Source organism: Vulpes vulpes, chromosome 16 (assembly GCF_048418805.1).
Source record: "Vulpes vulpes isolate BD-2025 chromosome 16, VulVul3, whole genome shotgun sequence".
NCBI classification, from domain to species: domain Eukaryota; kingdom Metazoa; phylum Chordata; class Mammalia; order Carnivora; family Canidae; genus Vulpes; species Vulpes vulpes.
Window position 1 is genome coordinate 52,431,898 of NC_132795.1, and position 17,787 is coordinate 52,449,684.

The 17,787-nt window shown below is 57.2% G+C and overlaps 1 protein-coding gene across 8 annotated transcripts in view; it reads right to left on the reverse strand.

The window, feature by feature from the left end:
- MPPED1 (metallophosphoesterase domain containing 1) overlaps window positions 1-16,379 on the reverse strand; it is a 78,531-nt gene extending 62,152 nt beyond the window's left edge. The window contains exons 1-3 of one of the 8 annotated variants that reach the window (XM_072741718.1): window positions 14,801-14,984; window positions 14,148-14,283; window positions 2,406-2,701 (exon numbers count right to left, since the gene is read on the reverse strand). In XM_072741718.1, the coding sequence (XP_072597819.1) occupies window positions 2,406-2,629 (224 nt within the window). In that variant the 5' untranslated portion in view covers window positions 2,630-2,701; window positions 14,148-14,283; window positions 14,801-14,984. Of the gene's footprint in view, window positions 1-2,405; window positions 2,702-3,155; window positions 3,587-8,970; window positions 9,796-10,918; window positions 11,809-14,147; window positions 14,284-14,800; window positions 14,995-15,469; window positions 15,527-16,039 lie in introns of those variants that run through there. The other 7 variants (XR_011997870.1, XM_026017443.2, XM_072741719.1 and 4 more) reach the window with 7 other exon arrangements.
- Between the last annotated feature and the right edge of the window lie 1,408 nt (window positions 16,380-17,787).

Consider the following 17,787-nt stretch of genomic DNA (forward strand, 5'->3'; position numbering starts at 1 on the left):
CACTCCTCCAGGCCAGGAGAGATGGCAATAGGGCTGGCCGGGGTGAAACTGCTCTCCGTGCTCTAGCTGGGTGACCCCAGAAGGCCAGGAAGCATTTCCTCCACAACACCAGCATCATATGCTATTCCACGCTTGTGTGACATGTGTGCCAACCGTCTGCCGCCCCACGGGAATGTCAGCTCAGCGTGGGCAGGGCTCTGTCCCTGACCCATAGTCCAAGCACCTAGCCCAGCCCCATGTGGACTAACAACACTGAACATTTGCTACCTGGCCCCCTGTGTAGATCTACCTACTTAGTCCTCAGCGTTTTAGAGATGGGGACACCGAGGCATCAAGATTCACAGCACAAGTCAGTGGCCAAGCCGGGGCTCAGACCCGGGCAGGAGAGCTCAGAGCACGCATTTCTAACCAGCATGCTATGCAGCTGCTTACAAACCTCCTGAATCCACAGCTGCTGGTGGGTTAAATGGGAGACATCGCCCCTCTCTCCTGAGCTTGCTCACTGCGCTGCCTCAGGACCCAGCCTGGCCTGCAGGGGCCTGCATGGGAAACCCCCCTCCCGGCTGGGCAGTTTTCAGAGGCCCTGGTGCCCCAGCCCTCCCAGCCTGCTGCCCCCACTCAGCCTCCTCTGGGTCTCAACCTCTTCTCCTGTCCTTCCTCTGTCCTCCACCCCCCGGCCCTCCTCCCCTCTTCTCCTCTTCTCCTGTCCTTCCTCCATCCTCCACCCCCCCCCCCCCGGCCCTCCTCCCCTCTGACCTCCCCTAGCTCTGTTCTGGGGCTGGGGCCTGCTGGGTGTTCTGTGGGGTCCAGGCAGAGACATTGGAAGTGACAGCCCTGCGTGATGCTGCAGGGTGTTATCTCTGGTGCCCGGGGACCCCTCTAAGAGGGGGTGCACAGGGGCACAGGCCACATGAGCCCCACTTGCTCTGCCTGCAACCCAGCTGCTCTTGCCCATTCCCACTGGGGCAGGAGTCCAGCCCAGCATCCCGGGACCTCAGGCCTGGTCACGCCCAGCCCGGGAGGACTAACCCCCTGGACGAAAGAGAAAACCAAGCTGGGGAAGATGGCCTTCCTCCCTGCAGCAGCCCCACCAGGCCTCAAGGTCCCCCCCGCTTCAGAAATCGAATAATGAGAACCAGGACCCTCCATCCGGACCCAATCTGCCAATCTGGCCCCAACATGGAAATAGGAGGCGGTTCCCCAAGTAGAAATGGGGAACAAAAAATAGAGTCAGCAGCCAGTGACAACACCAGACCTCAGTCCCCACAGAAATGAGCATTTTCCCAAGTGAGCACCGAGGGAAGACAGCACTGGAGCCCACCCCAGGCCTGCTGCCCGCCTGCCGTCCAGAGCCCTTCCTCCCATGAGGAATCTCTCCGCATCCACCCTTTACACCAGGGGCTGGTTCCTGAGGGAGCCACAGAGTCACCAGGGGCAGCGGCCACCTGCCCCCAAACTCCTGGCCCAGGAGTGAAAAGCCCCTGGCCTCACTCTCCAAAGTCATGCACGAGCCTGATTCTCCAGGCTCCCCAAAGCAAGGGCCACGAGGCCCCCACATTACCACTGCTCCCTGGAGATGGTGCTCAGGGTCCTGGAAGAAGTCCAGGATAAAGGAGGAGAAGGGTCTTCCAGGAATGCAAGGAGCTTCCCCAGGGCAGGGCCAGGGGGTTGGCCACTTCCCCCCTGGCTCCTTGGCCTCTCCAGACCTCAGAAAACCACCCAGGGCGGGGGAAGCTTCCCCACAGTCCCAGGGGATCCGGTCTGTACCCCTGGGACAGCCCTGGTATTCCTCATCAGCCCCAAGGGGCAGGCGGCAGGACTCCCTGGTCCGTCAGGAAAGCCTCCCTGCTTTCTCAACAGAAGTGGGGGGGGGGGGGTCCGGACAAAAGGGAGGGGTGGTGGTCAGGGAAGCCAGCCAGCCCAAAACTAGGGTCCCAACCTGCCTGGAGCCTAGAGCAAGCCCTCTTCCCTCTCTGGGCCTCAGTTTCCACAGCTGTACAATGAGGAACGTGAGTTAGCCCAGGAGTCACCAACCCAAATACCAAGAGGGGGCAGCTGGAACTCGCCACCCCCACCCCACCCCAGCCCCAGATATCACCAGGAGCCCCTGTGGGCCTGAAGTCGCCAGGCCTTTCGGTTTTGTAAAGCAAAGCCAGAAGTCTGTTTTTTTTTTTTTTTTTTTATGTGCCATCACCTCATTTTTAAATATTTGCGAAACATCTCCTGGCCGACTGAAAGAGGGACCGGAGCCAGCATCGGCCCCCAGGCCGTGACCGCAGCTGCTCACACGTCCCTCCCCACTTGGAGCCTCGGTGATCCTGGGATTCCAGAAGCCCTTCAGCCAACAGGTGGAGACGGCCAGGCCCCAGGTCCGCAGCCGGTCCCACCCAGAGCTGCCCACTTACATCTGCACGTGCGGCGGCTGGAAGCGGCCCTGGTTGATGTTGTAGAAGGTAAAGGCCTGGGTGGGGTTGGAGCTGTACTCGTCCACTTCAATGATGAGTCGGCTGTGCTGGTGCCTCCGAGCGGCCATCACGTGAGACTGGGAGAACGCCATGCCCAGGCCGCAGGGCAGGAGGGCCAGGGCCTCTGCCTTCAGGACACCGGGATCCCACCTAGCGCGCCACATGGACCTCCGCTGGCCGCCCGGGCATCTCCCGCCGCCGCCGCCGCCCGGCCCCGAGCCAGGCCTGGGAGCAGACTGAAAAGACAGAGCAGAACCGTGCGACAGTTAATCTGTTTGGGATTTGCTTTATTTAATGTCAGATGAAGATTTAGAAAGACGAAGGGGGGGGGAGAAAAAAAACACAGTCATACAGCTCAAAAACTCATTACAGATCTTTCCAACTCAGCAGTTTGATGAATATACTTTGGTAAAAAGAAAAGGAGAGGAAGGGAGGGGACCACAAAAAAAAAAAAAAGCCCACAACACCAAGGACGGATGCATGCGTGGTCCCACATGTTTAAATACTTAAGACATTATTTTTTTTCTTCGGCAAAATGCTCAGGACAGGGTGACCAGGAGATGCGGCAGGACAATGGCTTGGTATTTTGCAAACAGGTGAGGTTAAGTTTCACTTATGGGAAGCAGGGGGAGTGGGGAGGATTCCCCTGCAGCCCCACCCCCGCCCCACAGACCCCCAAACACACCACACCCGCACCCCTGCAAGCCCGAGCAGGTGGGAGCGCGGCGCAAATTCCTGCCTCAACACCAATGTCGCCTAAAGATATCTCTGAGCAGCGCCTGGAGAAGGGATTTTCCCAGACAGATTGCCATCCACCAACTCAGCTCAGGGGGTGGCCCTGGGGGGGGGTGGGGGAGGATCTACTTAAAAAAAAAAAAAATCTTCCCGAATGCCTTATAAGGATGTCAGGAATTCTGAGGTTCCCAGTCAAATCTCCAAGCCACACAGAACTGCAGCTTGCAAATGCCATCATTCCCTTTGCCATGTCTTCCCTTGCAAAGTGCCATCTGCATTTGCAGCGACTGGATTTTAAGGTCCTTCTGACCGGTGCTGGTGGCCGGGCTCAGTCTCCATCCTACCCCGACGGGCTCCCGCGCTTCACACAACAGCCGATGCCTCCCTTCTAAGACCAGCTAGCTTTCTCCTGCTTTTCCCATAATTATTTTTTTTTTTGACTGTGTAAACAGATAAGGCCTCGAAGATGTTTTGTTGCGTTTTGTTTCAATTTTTGGTCATTAAGACCCTCCAATTCCATTTGCGCTGCATTTAACTAAGGAGAAAATGACATAATTTAAAACTATTCCTGGTCAGTCATCTCCCAGTCACGTTAAACGAAGAAAAATCCCCCTTGCTTGGCGCACGCAAGAAGAATCGACACCGTCAGAAAACAAATTAGATTAGGAAAACGACAAAAATTAGAGACTAGAGAACATTTTAATTACATGCGAAGGAGAAATGGATTATTAATTTTTTAAAAATCTCAACAATCATGCCCATACAAGGTGTAATAAATATCAATATCCTCCTCCTCCCCCACCCCCACCAAAAAACCCCACATCCTGATTCACAACATATACCCCTCCCTCTTCTCCACTTGGGAAGACAAGAGAAAAAACCTGCTTCCCCCAGGATACACTTGTTCCTGTCTTTTGTCCTGCTAATTGTTTCTCTGTGATTCGGTTCTCCCAGCAGAGACTGGCCTGGCAGGCCTCTGAGGTGCCCAAGTGGGGAGGTCCTGGCCTCCGGACTCACAAGATCTCTGTGGCAGCTGGCCTGTGCCCATCTGTGACCCTGGGAGAGGCTTGGGGGCAGCAGATACTGAGGCCCAGGCATCCAAAGATCCAGATCTCAACAGAGGTTTGAACCCCAGCATTGCACTGACCCCAGACCAATGTCCTAATCTTTCTGAGCCTCAGTTTCCTCTTCTGGAAAATCGGCAAGGCAATCATAACACCGCCTCCCAGGGCAGCTGTGCAGGTTAAATGAACGGGGATCCTGAGCATGGCATCTGGCGGGTACCAAGTACCCAGGTAACCCTCCATGTTACCATTATCATCGCTCTCCAGCTCAATGTGACATATGCGCACATCGAGGGCCTGCTGTGGGGGCATCTGTGGAATGGAGTGTCCACTGTAAGCAAAAGGGGCAGCTCCAGGAGCCCTGGGGAACCCAAATGTGTGCAAACGCAAGCCGACAGGATCACACCCTGCCTGAAGTCCCTGCCACGGCTCTCCCCGGCTCCTCTGATGATGACCTGGTGCGCAGTCCCCTGCCCAGTGGCCTGTAGCGCCCAGAGGCCGCCGGCGACAGGGTCCTGTGGTCCTGTTTGCAGCTGCCCAATTCAACACCTCACAGGGGTCTTCTTCCTCAAGGCTCACCGCCCACCTAGGAGACGGACATCCCTACAGCTCCCACCCTATGGAGGAGAAGGCACACACCTAGGGGAGGTGAAGCCTCTTGCCCAGCACAGCCCAGGGCTGGCCACCGAGGTCGAGCTGTGGGCAGCCTGAGTCCAGGGCTCGGGGACCCCTCTGCCTTCCTCTCCTGGAGGGGCATGGCCTGGGTCTGGCTCAGCCCCCACCCCTACCCCAGCCCCCACCAGCTCTGCAACCCTGATCCTGTGGCTTCACCTCCACGAGGCTCTGTCTCCCCATCCAAGAAACGCAGGGACAAATAGCACCTACCTCATTCAGTTATGGAGATTAAATGAGGGGACACATGGGAACTGCTTGTCACAGGACCCAGCCCACAGTGAGTGCCCAATAAATGGTAGCTATTATCACGACATTATTACAGTCACCCCAGGACCACTGCAGACACTTGCATACACATCTCGTTAATGAATGAATGGCTGCAGGGAGGGAGGGGGAGAGGGAGGAGGAATCCATGAATGGATGGATGGATGAATAGATGGAGGGAGGGATGGAAGGATGCAGGGATGGATGGGGGACCAGAGGAGGTGTCCCGCCTGTCTCTTTCCCCAGCGCCCAGCACAGGCTTGGCAGAGGGTGGGTGCCCCCAGGCCTCCGCTGGAGGGTGACCCCTCACAGTGCCTCTTCCCCTTACCCACCGCACAACCCTGCAGGGAGGCTGGCTGGCGGGGCACAGCCCCCTGAAAGAGGAGGTCTGGGGCCTCCCCCGTCCCTGCCTGCCCCCCAGGGGCTGGAGCCTACATGCCCTGCCTCGGGCCTGCAGCAGCAGGAGGACAGCTCTGCGGCAGGGGACGCAGCCAGGAAAGGCAGGCGGCGAGGCGTCCCGGGAGGCGCTCCGCAGTGCAATGCTGCATTTCACATAAAGGGGGTTCGCAACGGGCCCTGCTTGAAGAAATCTGGGAAACCGGGAACACGGAGCCTTCTTTTAATACCCATTTAATATTTATGGAGCCGCAGCAGCGCGTCAGCCGCCGTGTGGAGAACGCAGCCGATCGCGGAGGGAGGACAGCGGTTCCCAAACAAACGGCTTGGCTTCTAGTGGGGGAAGCGTTTACACCTGGGCCACGGCACAACACAGCAGGCGGGCGGTGCCACCCCGGGCTCCTGCCCCGACGCCCCCTGCAGCACACTGGCCCCGGGCAATGCCCACACCCCGGCCAGGCCACAGGTGCCTCCTCGGTGCCCACGGCTGGGAAGGAAACAGAACTGGGATGAGGGTTCTCGAACGTAGTAATCAATGCATTCACTTATTCGGCAGCCACTGACCACAGCCCTACACGCGCTGTTCCAGGAGCAACAAGAAAGCAAACAGGTCACTGCCCTCAGGGAAGGGGGTGGTGGGGAAGCAATAAAGTAATCACAGAAAGTAAACAGAAAAGATACTTTTCAAATACTAATTCGGGCCTGGAAGAAGAGGGGACAGAGTAACGGGATACTGAGTAGTCGTAGGAAAAAGGGGATTGTTGCCTGCAATTGGGCGATCAAGAAAGGCCTGTCTGAACACCTCAAAGGTGAGTGCAGAGGGGGAGCCAGCCACACCCTGGAGAAAGAGAAACCAAGGCAGGGGGAAACATCAAGTGCAAAGGCCCTGAGGCAGGGGGAGCATCCATAAATGGTCTCTCTCCTATTGTTGTTCTCGGCAATAGGGGTTTCTGCAGTGGAGAATGGTCAGGTCAACTTTCAGGTCAAGGGCAGTGGGTTCAAATTCAGTCTCCAGTGTTGAGCCTTAGCTGTGCGACCCTGGGCATGACACCTAACCTCTCTGTGCTTCTGCTGCCTCAATAGCCCCCTCTCAGGCTAACAGAGGAGACAGAAGTGAGCCTGGTGCCTGTCTCTCCATAAAGGCCCAATCGGCCCAGTTGGGAGGGTTGAAAATTCTTGGAATTTCTGGGTTGAAAGACTGCCTCCAATTTGTAGGGCTCCCTTTTCGAGTCTGATTCTCTCACAGGGTGATCTGTCTTTCTGTTTCCCCTTCAAAGACACTCACTAGCTGGTCCTCGGATGCCATGGGTCAAGTCAAGCCAGGGTCTCAAAGAGGAGCCTGGACGTCAGCCCTGGCACCAAGCGGTAAGCAGACATTAGGCGCCAGCTGTAGGGAAAGGTTGTATGTAGAAAAGAGGCCCGACTCCTTGTCAGGTCTCCTATGCATCGTCAAGGCCAGCGCCAGGCCAGCCTCCAGAATGAAGGTCCTAAAATGCACTTTTGAACAAGCCATTCCCTCGTGCTCACTGCATGTCCTCACAGGCATCCTACTGCTCTGGGCTAAAGCCCCAGATCCTTAGATCGGCTCAGGAGGCCACACTGGGTGCCCGGGCTCCTTCTCACCACTCAGGCCAAGCTCACCACTCTGGGTTTCCCCCCAGCACACCAGCAACCCCACCTCTGAGCCTTCACACATGCTGTTCCCTCTGCTGAAAGGCTCCGTGCACCACCCCGCCTCCAGGCGCACACACCTGTCTCCCCGACCTCCCCAGACTGGGCCAGGTGCCTCCACTCATAACCCCCCAGGCTTCTCTCACCACAGATCCCGTGTCTGAGCTGAATGAGAAGCCAAAGAATAAAAGCACAGGTGAACAAATGAATGAATGAGAGAAACTGCACAAGTCCTCACAATTCACAGCCTGGATTTAAAAGCAGCTTTAATCTCCCGAAGCTCGGGTGTCTCCTCTACAAACACGTGGACCCTCAACCTCCTTCCCAGAACCACTGGGTGGATTAGAGGACCTGGGACCTGCGAAAGCCCCTGGCTGAGGGTCCAGCACATAGTAGGTGCTAACTGTCTCTTCCACTGTGAGCACGGAGCTTCGGAGAATCGAACAGAGATTTAAATTTTCAGGTAATTAAGGAACCCTCCTCCCCTGCCTGAAAGCCGGGCTCCTGGCCCCTTCCCTCCCGTCCCGTTACTGAGTGAGCCCCCAGTTATTTCACCGCCCAGGATGTTGTGATCGGACACATCCAGCACAGCCTGCCCTTGACCAGCTTTTCGAGGCAAGCTCCTCACCACCCTCCTCACCCGGCACTCTGCAGGACACCGGCCAGCCCTGAAACACCCACTGCCCCCACTCCAGGGGGGCCCTGTTCTGCAACCTAAATGACTCAGATGTGTAACTGACCCGCAAAGGCCTTGGGGCCCAGGAGCAGCCAGATGGATCAAAAGAGCAGCTCAGAACCCCGTTGTGATGAAGGAGAGGGAATGGGGCCTCTGGGTCCTGAAAGGTCCCCACCAAACTGTGAGACCAGCCAGCATGTGCCAGCATGTGCAGCCACCACTGCAACGCCCAGAAAGGGGAGACTGCAAAAGGTCTTGGCTTATACAGAGCATCTTAACAGCAGGTGGCTTTTTGCAAAGGAGACACTTGGGTCACTCCGGCAGCCCAAATATGTCCAACAGATACTTGAGGGAAATCCACGAGCATCTGCACCGCCAGGGACTGCTGATGTGCAGATCAAAGATAGATATTTCCTTTGCCAGGAGGTCTGAGGCATCCACTTCCACCCGATTCAGGTTCCTCAAAGCCAGGGTGGACCCAGGACAGTCCTGGTCATGTCAGTTGTCCCCTGCTGGTCTTTATCACCAGCATCCTCTCTGGGTCTCAAAAGGATCCCCAGTTGGAAATCTCATAAAGGGTAAAGGTCCCCATCAACAAAGCCAACCTGAGGCTAGGAAGGCACCCACCTCCAAAAGGCACCCATGTTTCTCTTCTTGTCATTGGCATGTTTGCAGCTAGAGCCGTGAAGCTAGGATGACACTATTGTCCTGGGTTGGGAACGCAGAGGACCAGTGACCACACAGCAAGTATTGTCTGCAGTCCCAGAGAAACACCTGCCCCAACTGTCTCCCCAGGGCGGTATGCTAAAGAAGCCCTACACCTGGAGGGCTTTCTCCAGGATCCTAAGGCCATCTCTGTTCCACTCCTCATCTTCCCAAATGGAGAGTGCAGGGGGGCGGGGGGGACCCCCATGGGTCAGCCCAGAGTGCCAGTAACTGTCCCCACCGATCACCCAGAGCAGCGCTGAGAGAAAGCCAGCTCAGCAGAGGCCACTGCTCACTGAGGCTTTTGTCGAGTACTTACTGCAATGTGGTGAAATGTCACAGAGAAGCCATGGGATGCCTGGGTGGCTCAGCGGTTGAGCGCCTGCCTTCAGCTCAGGGTGTGATCCCGGAGTTCCGGGATCGAGTCCCACATCAGGCTCCCTGCGTGGAGCCTGCTTCTCCCTCTGCCTATAGGTCTCTGCCTCTCTCTCTCTCTCTCATGAATAAATAAATAAAATCTTTAAAAAAAAAAAAAAAGCAGCAGCCAGGCTAACACCTAAGTAGTCCTCCCTAAGCCAAATACAGGAGAAATAACATTAACAGAAAAACAGCAAAGGGCGGGGAGGGCTAATCCTTTCACAAGCCATGCTTCCACACAAGCTCAGAAGTCACTTTTAAATTGTTTTTTTTTCCTTGTCTTGCTCATGCCTGAAAATCTGCAATTGATCAGTCAATAGTTAAAAATGTCACCAAAAAAAAAAAAATGTCACCAAGAGGTTAAAATAATAATAATAGTTATTATTATAATAATAATAAAGTAGAGAAACTCAAAAGAAAGGAAAAAGAACAAATAGCCCTCCTTCCCCCCAGGGGAGGGGGCGGTGGGAGGGGACCGGGCCCGTCCACTGCACCCTGAAAATGCCAGCCCTCTCGCGTACCCAGCCTCTCAGCCGGCCGTGGGTCTCTAGGACGGAGAGCGCCCGCCTGCAGCTGGTATCGGCAGCCACGCTGAATGAGTGATGGGCTAAGCCAACGAAGGAGCGCACAAATATCGTGAAAATTAGACATATTCCTTGAAAAAGGATCAACCACGAGTGACTTTAAAGCATTTACCACTTAAAAACCTTTTAGCTGGGCCCATTTTGAATTATGACTACATGATTTTAAATTACACTTTCTAATTCCTCGCCGCCCACCCCCCAAGCGCTGGCTGCCGCTTCATTTTCCAATTATGTACTTTTATTTCAGAATGATGAAGAGTGCTGCTTAGTGGATCATGTCCTGTCTGCCACAAATAGCTGCTCACTTATTCCTTTAATTTTAGATACGAATGCAGTCGGTTCACCCGGCTGGTCTTCAGATTCTGAATATTCTCCATTCCCACAACACCAAACGAGGCCCAAGACGCCAAGAAACCCACAAAGCTCCGGCTGGGAAATATGTTTGTAAACCAGCGCTCCGCTCCATAAATTATTATAATTCTTGGTGCTTTCTCTATCCATCTAGCAGATCAGCAATCACATAAATAATAGTGAGTGGAATGATTTTTCTTCTGCAAAGTGCTATGTCCTAGTTTTCAAAATAAAGCATTTGGAGATTCACGTATCTGCGGAGTTGAAATGGGAAGCTGCTCAGATCCGTTTCAAACATACACACAGACATACTCACACACAAAAGGAAACGAGAGGTAAATGTGTAAAAATCAGCATTTTGAATCTCCTTTCCACATACACGTCAAGTCACACTCAACAGTCATGGGGGTTTGGGACCCACCTGACCAGGGAAGTGGGGGAAAGCAAGAGGGTCTTGGCTGCTCAGCATTCAAATACAATTTGCAAAGAAAGTGAATATGGATTTACAGTTCTCATGAAAATCTATTAAACAGATGTCACTGAAGCATAATCAAATCGGCACTATGGTAATTCTACACTTAAGTCTGAGATCGAGGTTTTGCCATTTTTATGATCAGAGTATTTTTTGTGATCATGCGGGAATTTGCAACTGAGGATTAAACCTCCAAAGTATGATCAATTAACTAATGTGCCGCGTGAATGACAAAAAGAAAGCCATACACACACACACACACACACACACACACACAGCAAAACTCAATTCTCCACCCCTGCCCCACCCCCCCACCCTCCCCACTTTGTGCAGGGAGCCTAGGGTTGGGGAGGGAACATTTGCCTTTTCCACAAACAAATGAACACTGCAACGCCAAATGCATTTCGTTGTGAAGGGGGAAAGACAGGGCACAAGGTACTCACACTTCTCAGGTAACCGGAGCAATGTATTTTGCAGCCTTGCGGGCTGTGGCGCTATCAGAAAATGCAAAGGAAGGAAATGAAGGGGAAATGACGGGAATGTTAGAAATTGGAAATAGGCATCATTTGCTCCTTAAAGTGATGAAATTAGCATGGGCCATGTCAAAAGCCTTTTGATGTGCACCAATGCTGAGTCTCAAATCCTTCTCGGATGGAAATCTGAAGGTGTTCAGGAGAAGCAAACTCTCAGGTAGGGATTTGGGTGGTGGAGGGAGGGACCCTGGCTCTGATGCTATCATTGAGTATCACCCTCAACCAGAAGGGACACTTCCTTTTCCCATTGTAGCTGCTTCTATGTATCATGTGTGACCAGGTGGTGACATCAAGGTGCCCAAGTTCACGTCCAAGCAAGCCCCCAAAGGGTAATTGACAGAAAGGCGTGACAGGACCGAAGGATACCTCAAGTCCGTATCTGAGTTCAAAACTGAAACGTATCATCTCAATTGGTTAAGATCTTTTTTTTCATGAGGTTGGGCTGTCCTCCTCTGCCATAGCTGTTTTAAATGGAAATAAGACAGAACTAAATTTTGTCTCATTAGGACCCAAAAAAAGTCAAAATAAAGTAAAACATTTGTTTTGGCAGCAGAATGGCCAGATCACCAGGGAGAGCCACAGTGAATCAAATTAACCAAAGAACTATTTATACCTTCCCTCCAACACCACCCCCAAAAAAGGGATCTCTCTTTTTCCCTTGGGGTTGCTTTTGCTTTAACATGTTCTTCACTTCTTCGGGCTCAAGGCAAAGAATTCCAGTGGCAGTCTGGAGAGGAGGCTAGCTGGTGGTCTCATTCCATGGAGACATCCACACCCCAGGACCCACCGCTGCAGGGATCTGCTCTCAGAGAGACCCAAGCATAGTCTAAACGGCTCTTACAGCGTGAAACATGCCCTTCACCCCTCTCTTCCCTGCCCCTCAAGTGTTTGGCATGTCTGATCCCAGAGGGCATGAGACGTTTGGCCAGGAGGGAGACCCCACAAGCAGCCTGCCTCATCCAGGATGCCATTAACTGTGATGTGTGGGCTCCGAGCTAGCCTGAGAACCCAGTTCCTGGCTCCTGCACCTGGGGAGCCCCTTTCCCCAGGGTCTCTGGATCCAGAGGTACAGGCAGACAAAGGTACCAATTGCCGAACAGAGAGATCTCAGAAAGAAGAAGAATGGGGGGGGGGGGGCGAGGGGGGGATGCTTGAAAAGACCCTTTTTCTGTTCGCGGCGAGGGAGGGGCGATGGGAGCGACATGTCACATTGTCACATTAAAGATTTTGACAGACAATTCAGGGATAACGCAGAAATTCCACCCCTAACTGCAGCTCGGCCGCAACTTGAAAGGCATTAACTAACCTCCACTAATTGCATGTTTTTCTGTGCATAATATTTACTTGTTAAAAGTCTTTGCCTGGCCGATCATTTTCCTCTGCCCTGCTATTCATGATCAGTTTGCAGGCCTGAAACTGGAAAAACAAAATCATGTCGATAGATTAAAAGATGATGGCACCTTGGGGGGGGGTAGTTCTTTTTTCCACTAGTCTGGGCCTGGAATGCTGATTTTTCTCCTTGAGTGCCACCCTTTAGTGAAATCCTGCTACCATCCTTAATTCCTCAGCCGAGTGCAAAAAGATGTGTCCTGTGTTAGGTGCGCACAAGAGGGGATGTCACTGCCAGGGAAATGCAGCAAGTTCAAGGAAAACAAATGAACTTGAATTGCTTCCATCGGATGAAGATTTTGTAGTCTCGAGGGTGGTCCGGGAAAATTTTTAAAAGCAGGCTTTGCTTGAAAGGTTATTCTCTATCTTGGTCTATGCATTCCTGACACAGGTGGAGACACACTAGTAGAAAGACGCCAAAGCCTGGGTCTTTTACCCAAACTTAGACTTGTTCTGTCCACAAACACAGTCCACGGGGCCTCAGCTGGGGTGCCCTAGAGTGACTCTACATGCACGCACAGCAGTACGTCGGAGATCCGGAACCCCGCATGCGGAGGATGCTCTGAGCCTACCTGCATCAACATTAAAGGGATTTACTTCAATCCAGGTCCTGCGAAATGTCTGGGGTGGAGAAATAAATAGAGAGGCAGCCCCACGCCGAACCACTTCCGAATACATGATGAAACCTCTGTGACTGGATTATCGCCTTTCGACTAGCCATCAGCCAATTAATGTACCTCCACCGAGTGAGTACTCAAACAGATGTAACCATTTCGCAGAAACCCATCTTGAGAAAAAAAGATTTTACAAGTGTTGTGGGGCTGCCACTTGGAAAGCCAATTTGCAGGGAGCCGAGCCTCGTGAAGCACAGTTTATTATGCATGGCTCCCGCACCACGGTCCCCTGTACACCGTGCCCAGCTCCAGAATGCCTCCCAATCACCACCGGCTGGCTTTCAAGCCCCGGTGTGCTCTCCACCGCCAGAAGCCTGTTTCAGTCCAGCCAAATCCGCCACCCCCTCCCCAAATGGTCTCCCAGTGCCTTGGCTTCCCTGGACCAAGCCCGACTTCCAACTTGGCTATGGCAGTCGGCTGGTGGCCTCAACGACATCCCCCAGAGCATTTTAGCCAATGTGACTAATTATTCATGAAGTTGGTGTATTTATTTATTTATTTATTTATTTATTTATTTATTTATTTATTTTTGCAAAGACCAGCCAGGGTACTGAGGCTCCCTGTGTGGCTGGTCCCCACTAACAAGTCTCCCCCCACCATGCAAGTCCTCTCCAACCGGCTCAAACATCCACCAGCCCGCCCACTTTTGTTCCCCAGTTTAATTTCATAATTGTTTGGCACTTAACAAGCTCTCCTCTGGACGGGTCAACAGGGACTTTGGAGATGGGAAGGGAAGGCAACCAAGCTACTGGAGGGGAACTGGGAGAGGTCTGACCCAGCGTGGGGGGAAACGCATCTCCCAGAGGTCAGTGGGACAGACTTGGGGGCCAGGTCCCGCGTGGGAGCCTCTGGCCATCCGGCCTGAGTGGAGAGAGGATGTAAGGGAATGGGAGATGGTGGGCCTAGGACCCCCCAGCCGTGGTCTGCCACAGACTCCCGGACACATCAGCTCTCAGACTGACCCTCCTCTGTCTCCGCCTGGACCAGGGGAGGCTGTGAGTGAATTCACTGTCCTATAACAAGTCCCAGAATAAACACACAAGAGACAGAACTGCTCCTTAGCATGGAAATATTACCTGTGAGGGCTGGGACCTGCCTGGTTAGCCGCTGAATCCTCTGGACCAGGCACAGAGCAGATAGTAACAAACGTGTGTGCACGGGCGAGCGGAGGGATGGATGCATGCACGCGTGGACGCACGGACGCGTGGGTGCCTGCGAGGATGAAGTTTCAGCGACGCCCAGCCAAAGTGGCCGCTGGACCGGCGTCAGGGGCCCCCTCCGTCCCCCAGGTGCGGCAGGGGCTCCGCGGCGCACAGTAGGCGCTCAGCGGCCGGGGCGGCTATTGTTAGGACCGTCCTCGCCACTCGCGCCCCGCCGGTCCGCTCCTCCCTCCCGCAACTCCGCGGGCAGCCAGCGGACACCGGCGGGCCGAGCCGGGGAAAAGTTTCGCCGCCCCTCGCCCCGGTCCGAGCCCAGCGCCCCGGCCGCGGCCCCCCCCCGGCTCCCCGCTCGGCCCCCCGGCGGCAGGGGGACGCGGCCGGGCGCCCGCACCCGCCACGGCGGCCAAAGTAACTTTGCGGGCGCCCCTGCGCCGCGCCGCGGGCATCACCCGGCGCCCGGAGAGGGTCCCGGCCGCGCCCGCCCCCGCCCCCGCCCCCGCCCGCGCCCGCCCCCGCCCCGGCCGCGGCCCCCGCCCCCGCCCCCGCCCCGGCCCCCGCCCCCGCCCTACCTGGCCCCGGGCTCCTCTTCGGCGGCCGCGGCGGCCGCGAGCAGCAGCGCGCACGGAGGGAGGCAGGAGGCAGGGGCCCGGCTCCGGGAGGGAGGCGCGCAGGGGCGGGGGCTCCTCCGGCGGCGGCCGCCGCGCCGCGCGTCCGAGGCAGCAAGTGGGAGCCAGACTCCTCCTTCGGGGGGCGGGGGGCGGGGGGCGGGGGGCTCCCCGCCGCCCCCTCCCTCGCCCGCCGCGCCGCTCCGAGCCGCCCGGCGCCCCTCCCGCCGCCGCCCTGCCCCCCCGCTCGCTCCCGCCTCCCCCGCCCCGCGCGCCCGCCCGCCCGCCGGGGCCCCCGCCGCGCCCGCCAGGCCTCGGCCCTCGGCCCCCGCCCGGGCCGGGCCCCGCACCCCGCACCCCGCACCCCGCACCCCGCACCCCGCATCCCGCATCCCGCATCCCGCCGCGGGCAGCGGGGGCCGCGGGGGGGCGGCGGGGCGGGCGGCGGGGCGGGCGGGGGAGCGGGCCCGCGCTGCGGAGGAGAGCCGGCGGCCACCCCGCTCCCCGCCGCGCCCCGCGCCCCCTCCGGCCCGCCCCGGCCCCGGCCCCGGCCCCGGCCCGGCCCCGGCCCCGGCCCGGCCCCGGCCCGGCCGCGCGCGGGGTGGGCGGGGAGCGGGGCGGGGGCGCTCTCACCTCCGGATCCGCGGCCGCCGCGCCGGGCTCGGCTGCTGGGGCGTGCGCGGCTCCTTCCGGGGCGCCGCGGCCCCCGCCTGCGGCCCGGACCCCCTCCCGAGGCCGCGGGGGCAGCCGGCCCCGGACCCCCACCCCGCATCCTCCCCCCGGCTCGCAGGCTGCGGAGGCCCCGCTCCGCCGCCTGCGCCCCCATCTCTTGCTCCCCGGGGTCCCAGGTCCCCAGTCCCAGGGTACAGAGGGTGGCCGGAGCGGGGCAGGTAAGCGGGTCAAGGCCACGGAGCACCTAGCCCCCGGCTCCAAGGTCCTGCCTTGTCGGGGAGAGGGGAGAGCGACACTCCCCCCCACCCCCCCGCAGGCGGTGGTCCCCCCCTGGGGAGTTTGAGAGGCCCCTCCTGACCTCCAGGCCCTGCCACGGGGGGAGGGCCACGTCCACAGGGCCTGTAGCCAGGGCGCGGCTCAGGCCTGGACCTCCCAGACAGACAGGGAGGGGAGAAGGGGGGTGTGGCCCCTCAGAGGCCCATCTAAGGCACCCCAACAATGTTTATGGGTCCCCTCCCCCAACACACTCACATCACACGGTGGCTCCCACTCCTGCATTCTTCGAGGCTTCAGACTCAATATGAGGACACCCTGTGTGGGCGCCTCGGGCCTGGCCTGCCCTTGGGGACAGCCCAGTCCAGGAGGGAGGCAGACAGGGACCCAGGAGAATCCCCTGCACCAGTGCCGGAGCAGGAGCAGGAGCAGGGACCGCTACCTGGTGTGGCTTCTTGGAGGTGGACACACCCCAGCTGAAAAAGTGTATGCCAAGGAGAGAAGGTATGGAAAAGGCATTCCAGGCAGAGGGAACAGTGCATGCAAAGGCCTTGGCATGTTTGGAATGGCAGCTTCAATGGGACTGGAGAGAGGAAGTGGGGGGAGAGGGGAAGGGGGGTGGGGGAGGGGAGGAACAGGAGCCCCATCAGGAAGAGCCTTGGATGCCTGCCTAAGGGGGTGGACTTTATCAGGGACAGTGGGGAGCCACAGCAGGTTTTGAGCAGGGACATGCCTCGGTCAGGTTTCTCGTTTGCCCGGGCAGAGGAGCAGGAGGGGCCACTCTGGGAGATGAAGGAAGCCCTGCTGGGGCCCTGAGGCCAGCAAGGGGGACAGAGAATGGCTGAGGGGACCGCAGGTGAGCATCTGCCTCCTCTTCCTTGTCTGTGGACCTGAATTCTCCACCGAGGCCTGGGGCCATCCTGGGGGTAGGGGGCAGAGGCCAGGCTAGAAGAACAATCTCAGCCCGGCATGCGGGCAGGGTAGCTGGAACACCCGGCCTGCAGCCCCTAGACTTCTCCTCAGGAGCCGGGAGCCGCCACTCGGTCTCCCCCCAGGGTCCGTTCTGGAAAGCGGGCTCCCCAGTGCCCTCACACCCCCAGGCAGGACCCCCACCCCCCACGATCACTCGCTCTATCCACGCTGACCTTTGCAGATGCCCAGCTTCAGTGTGCCTGCCTAGTGAAGGTCAGGGCCCCAGGGCAGGCTCTCCCCAAGTCAGGAAGAGAAGAGTGTGGGAGCAGTCAGATAAACACACAGGCCTGCTGCTGAGGGCAAGGTTTGCTCAGTGGCCCACATCTGCTGTCAGCCCCACTGCTCAGGGGGCTGCAACATCCAGCAGACACCTGTGTCATCCTGGGAACCTGGAGGTGGCCAGGGATACAGGGGGCACCCAGATGCAGCCCCTGCCATCCAGCCATGGCCAGTGAAAAGCCAGAGGGGAGATGCGCCTAGAGACCCGCCTGGAACCGAGTGTAGGCTGGGGGAGGGAGAGATGCCCACCCTGGGAGATGGAGCAGGGCTTCCCGGAAGAGGGCCTGAGGCTGAGCCTGGAAGAAGGACTGGGGAAGATGGCCTGATGGGCATTCCCAACAGTAGAACTGCAGATGCCCAGGAGGAGATGTGCAGGGAGGGCAGGAGGGTGTAGACTCCCTAAGGATGCAAGCAGGCCCTAGGACAGGTCAGGAAGGGCCTTGAGGGCCACGCTCAGCAGGCCACGGGGCCCCTGAGCTCATTCAAACAAAGGCATAGGGAGCCTGTGGTATCTTGTGACCAGCACGCCGGACTGGTACCTACCGAGCAAATAGAGGATGAGATCCACTGACCTCAAACCCCTCGTGGCATGCAGAGCCACCCAGCTCCTCCAGCAGGGCTGCCCAACCCCGTGGAGCATAAAGCAGCCTCCTGAACCAGCAGGGAGCATCTTTCTCACCCTAGGGCTGCAGGCTTCACCAGCACATCATTTCCAAGGAAGGTGATCCATCCACCTGCTGCCTGCCAAAGACAGA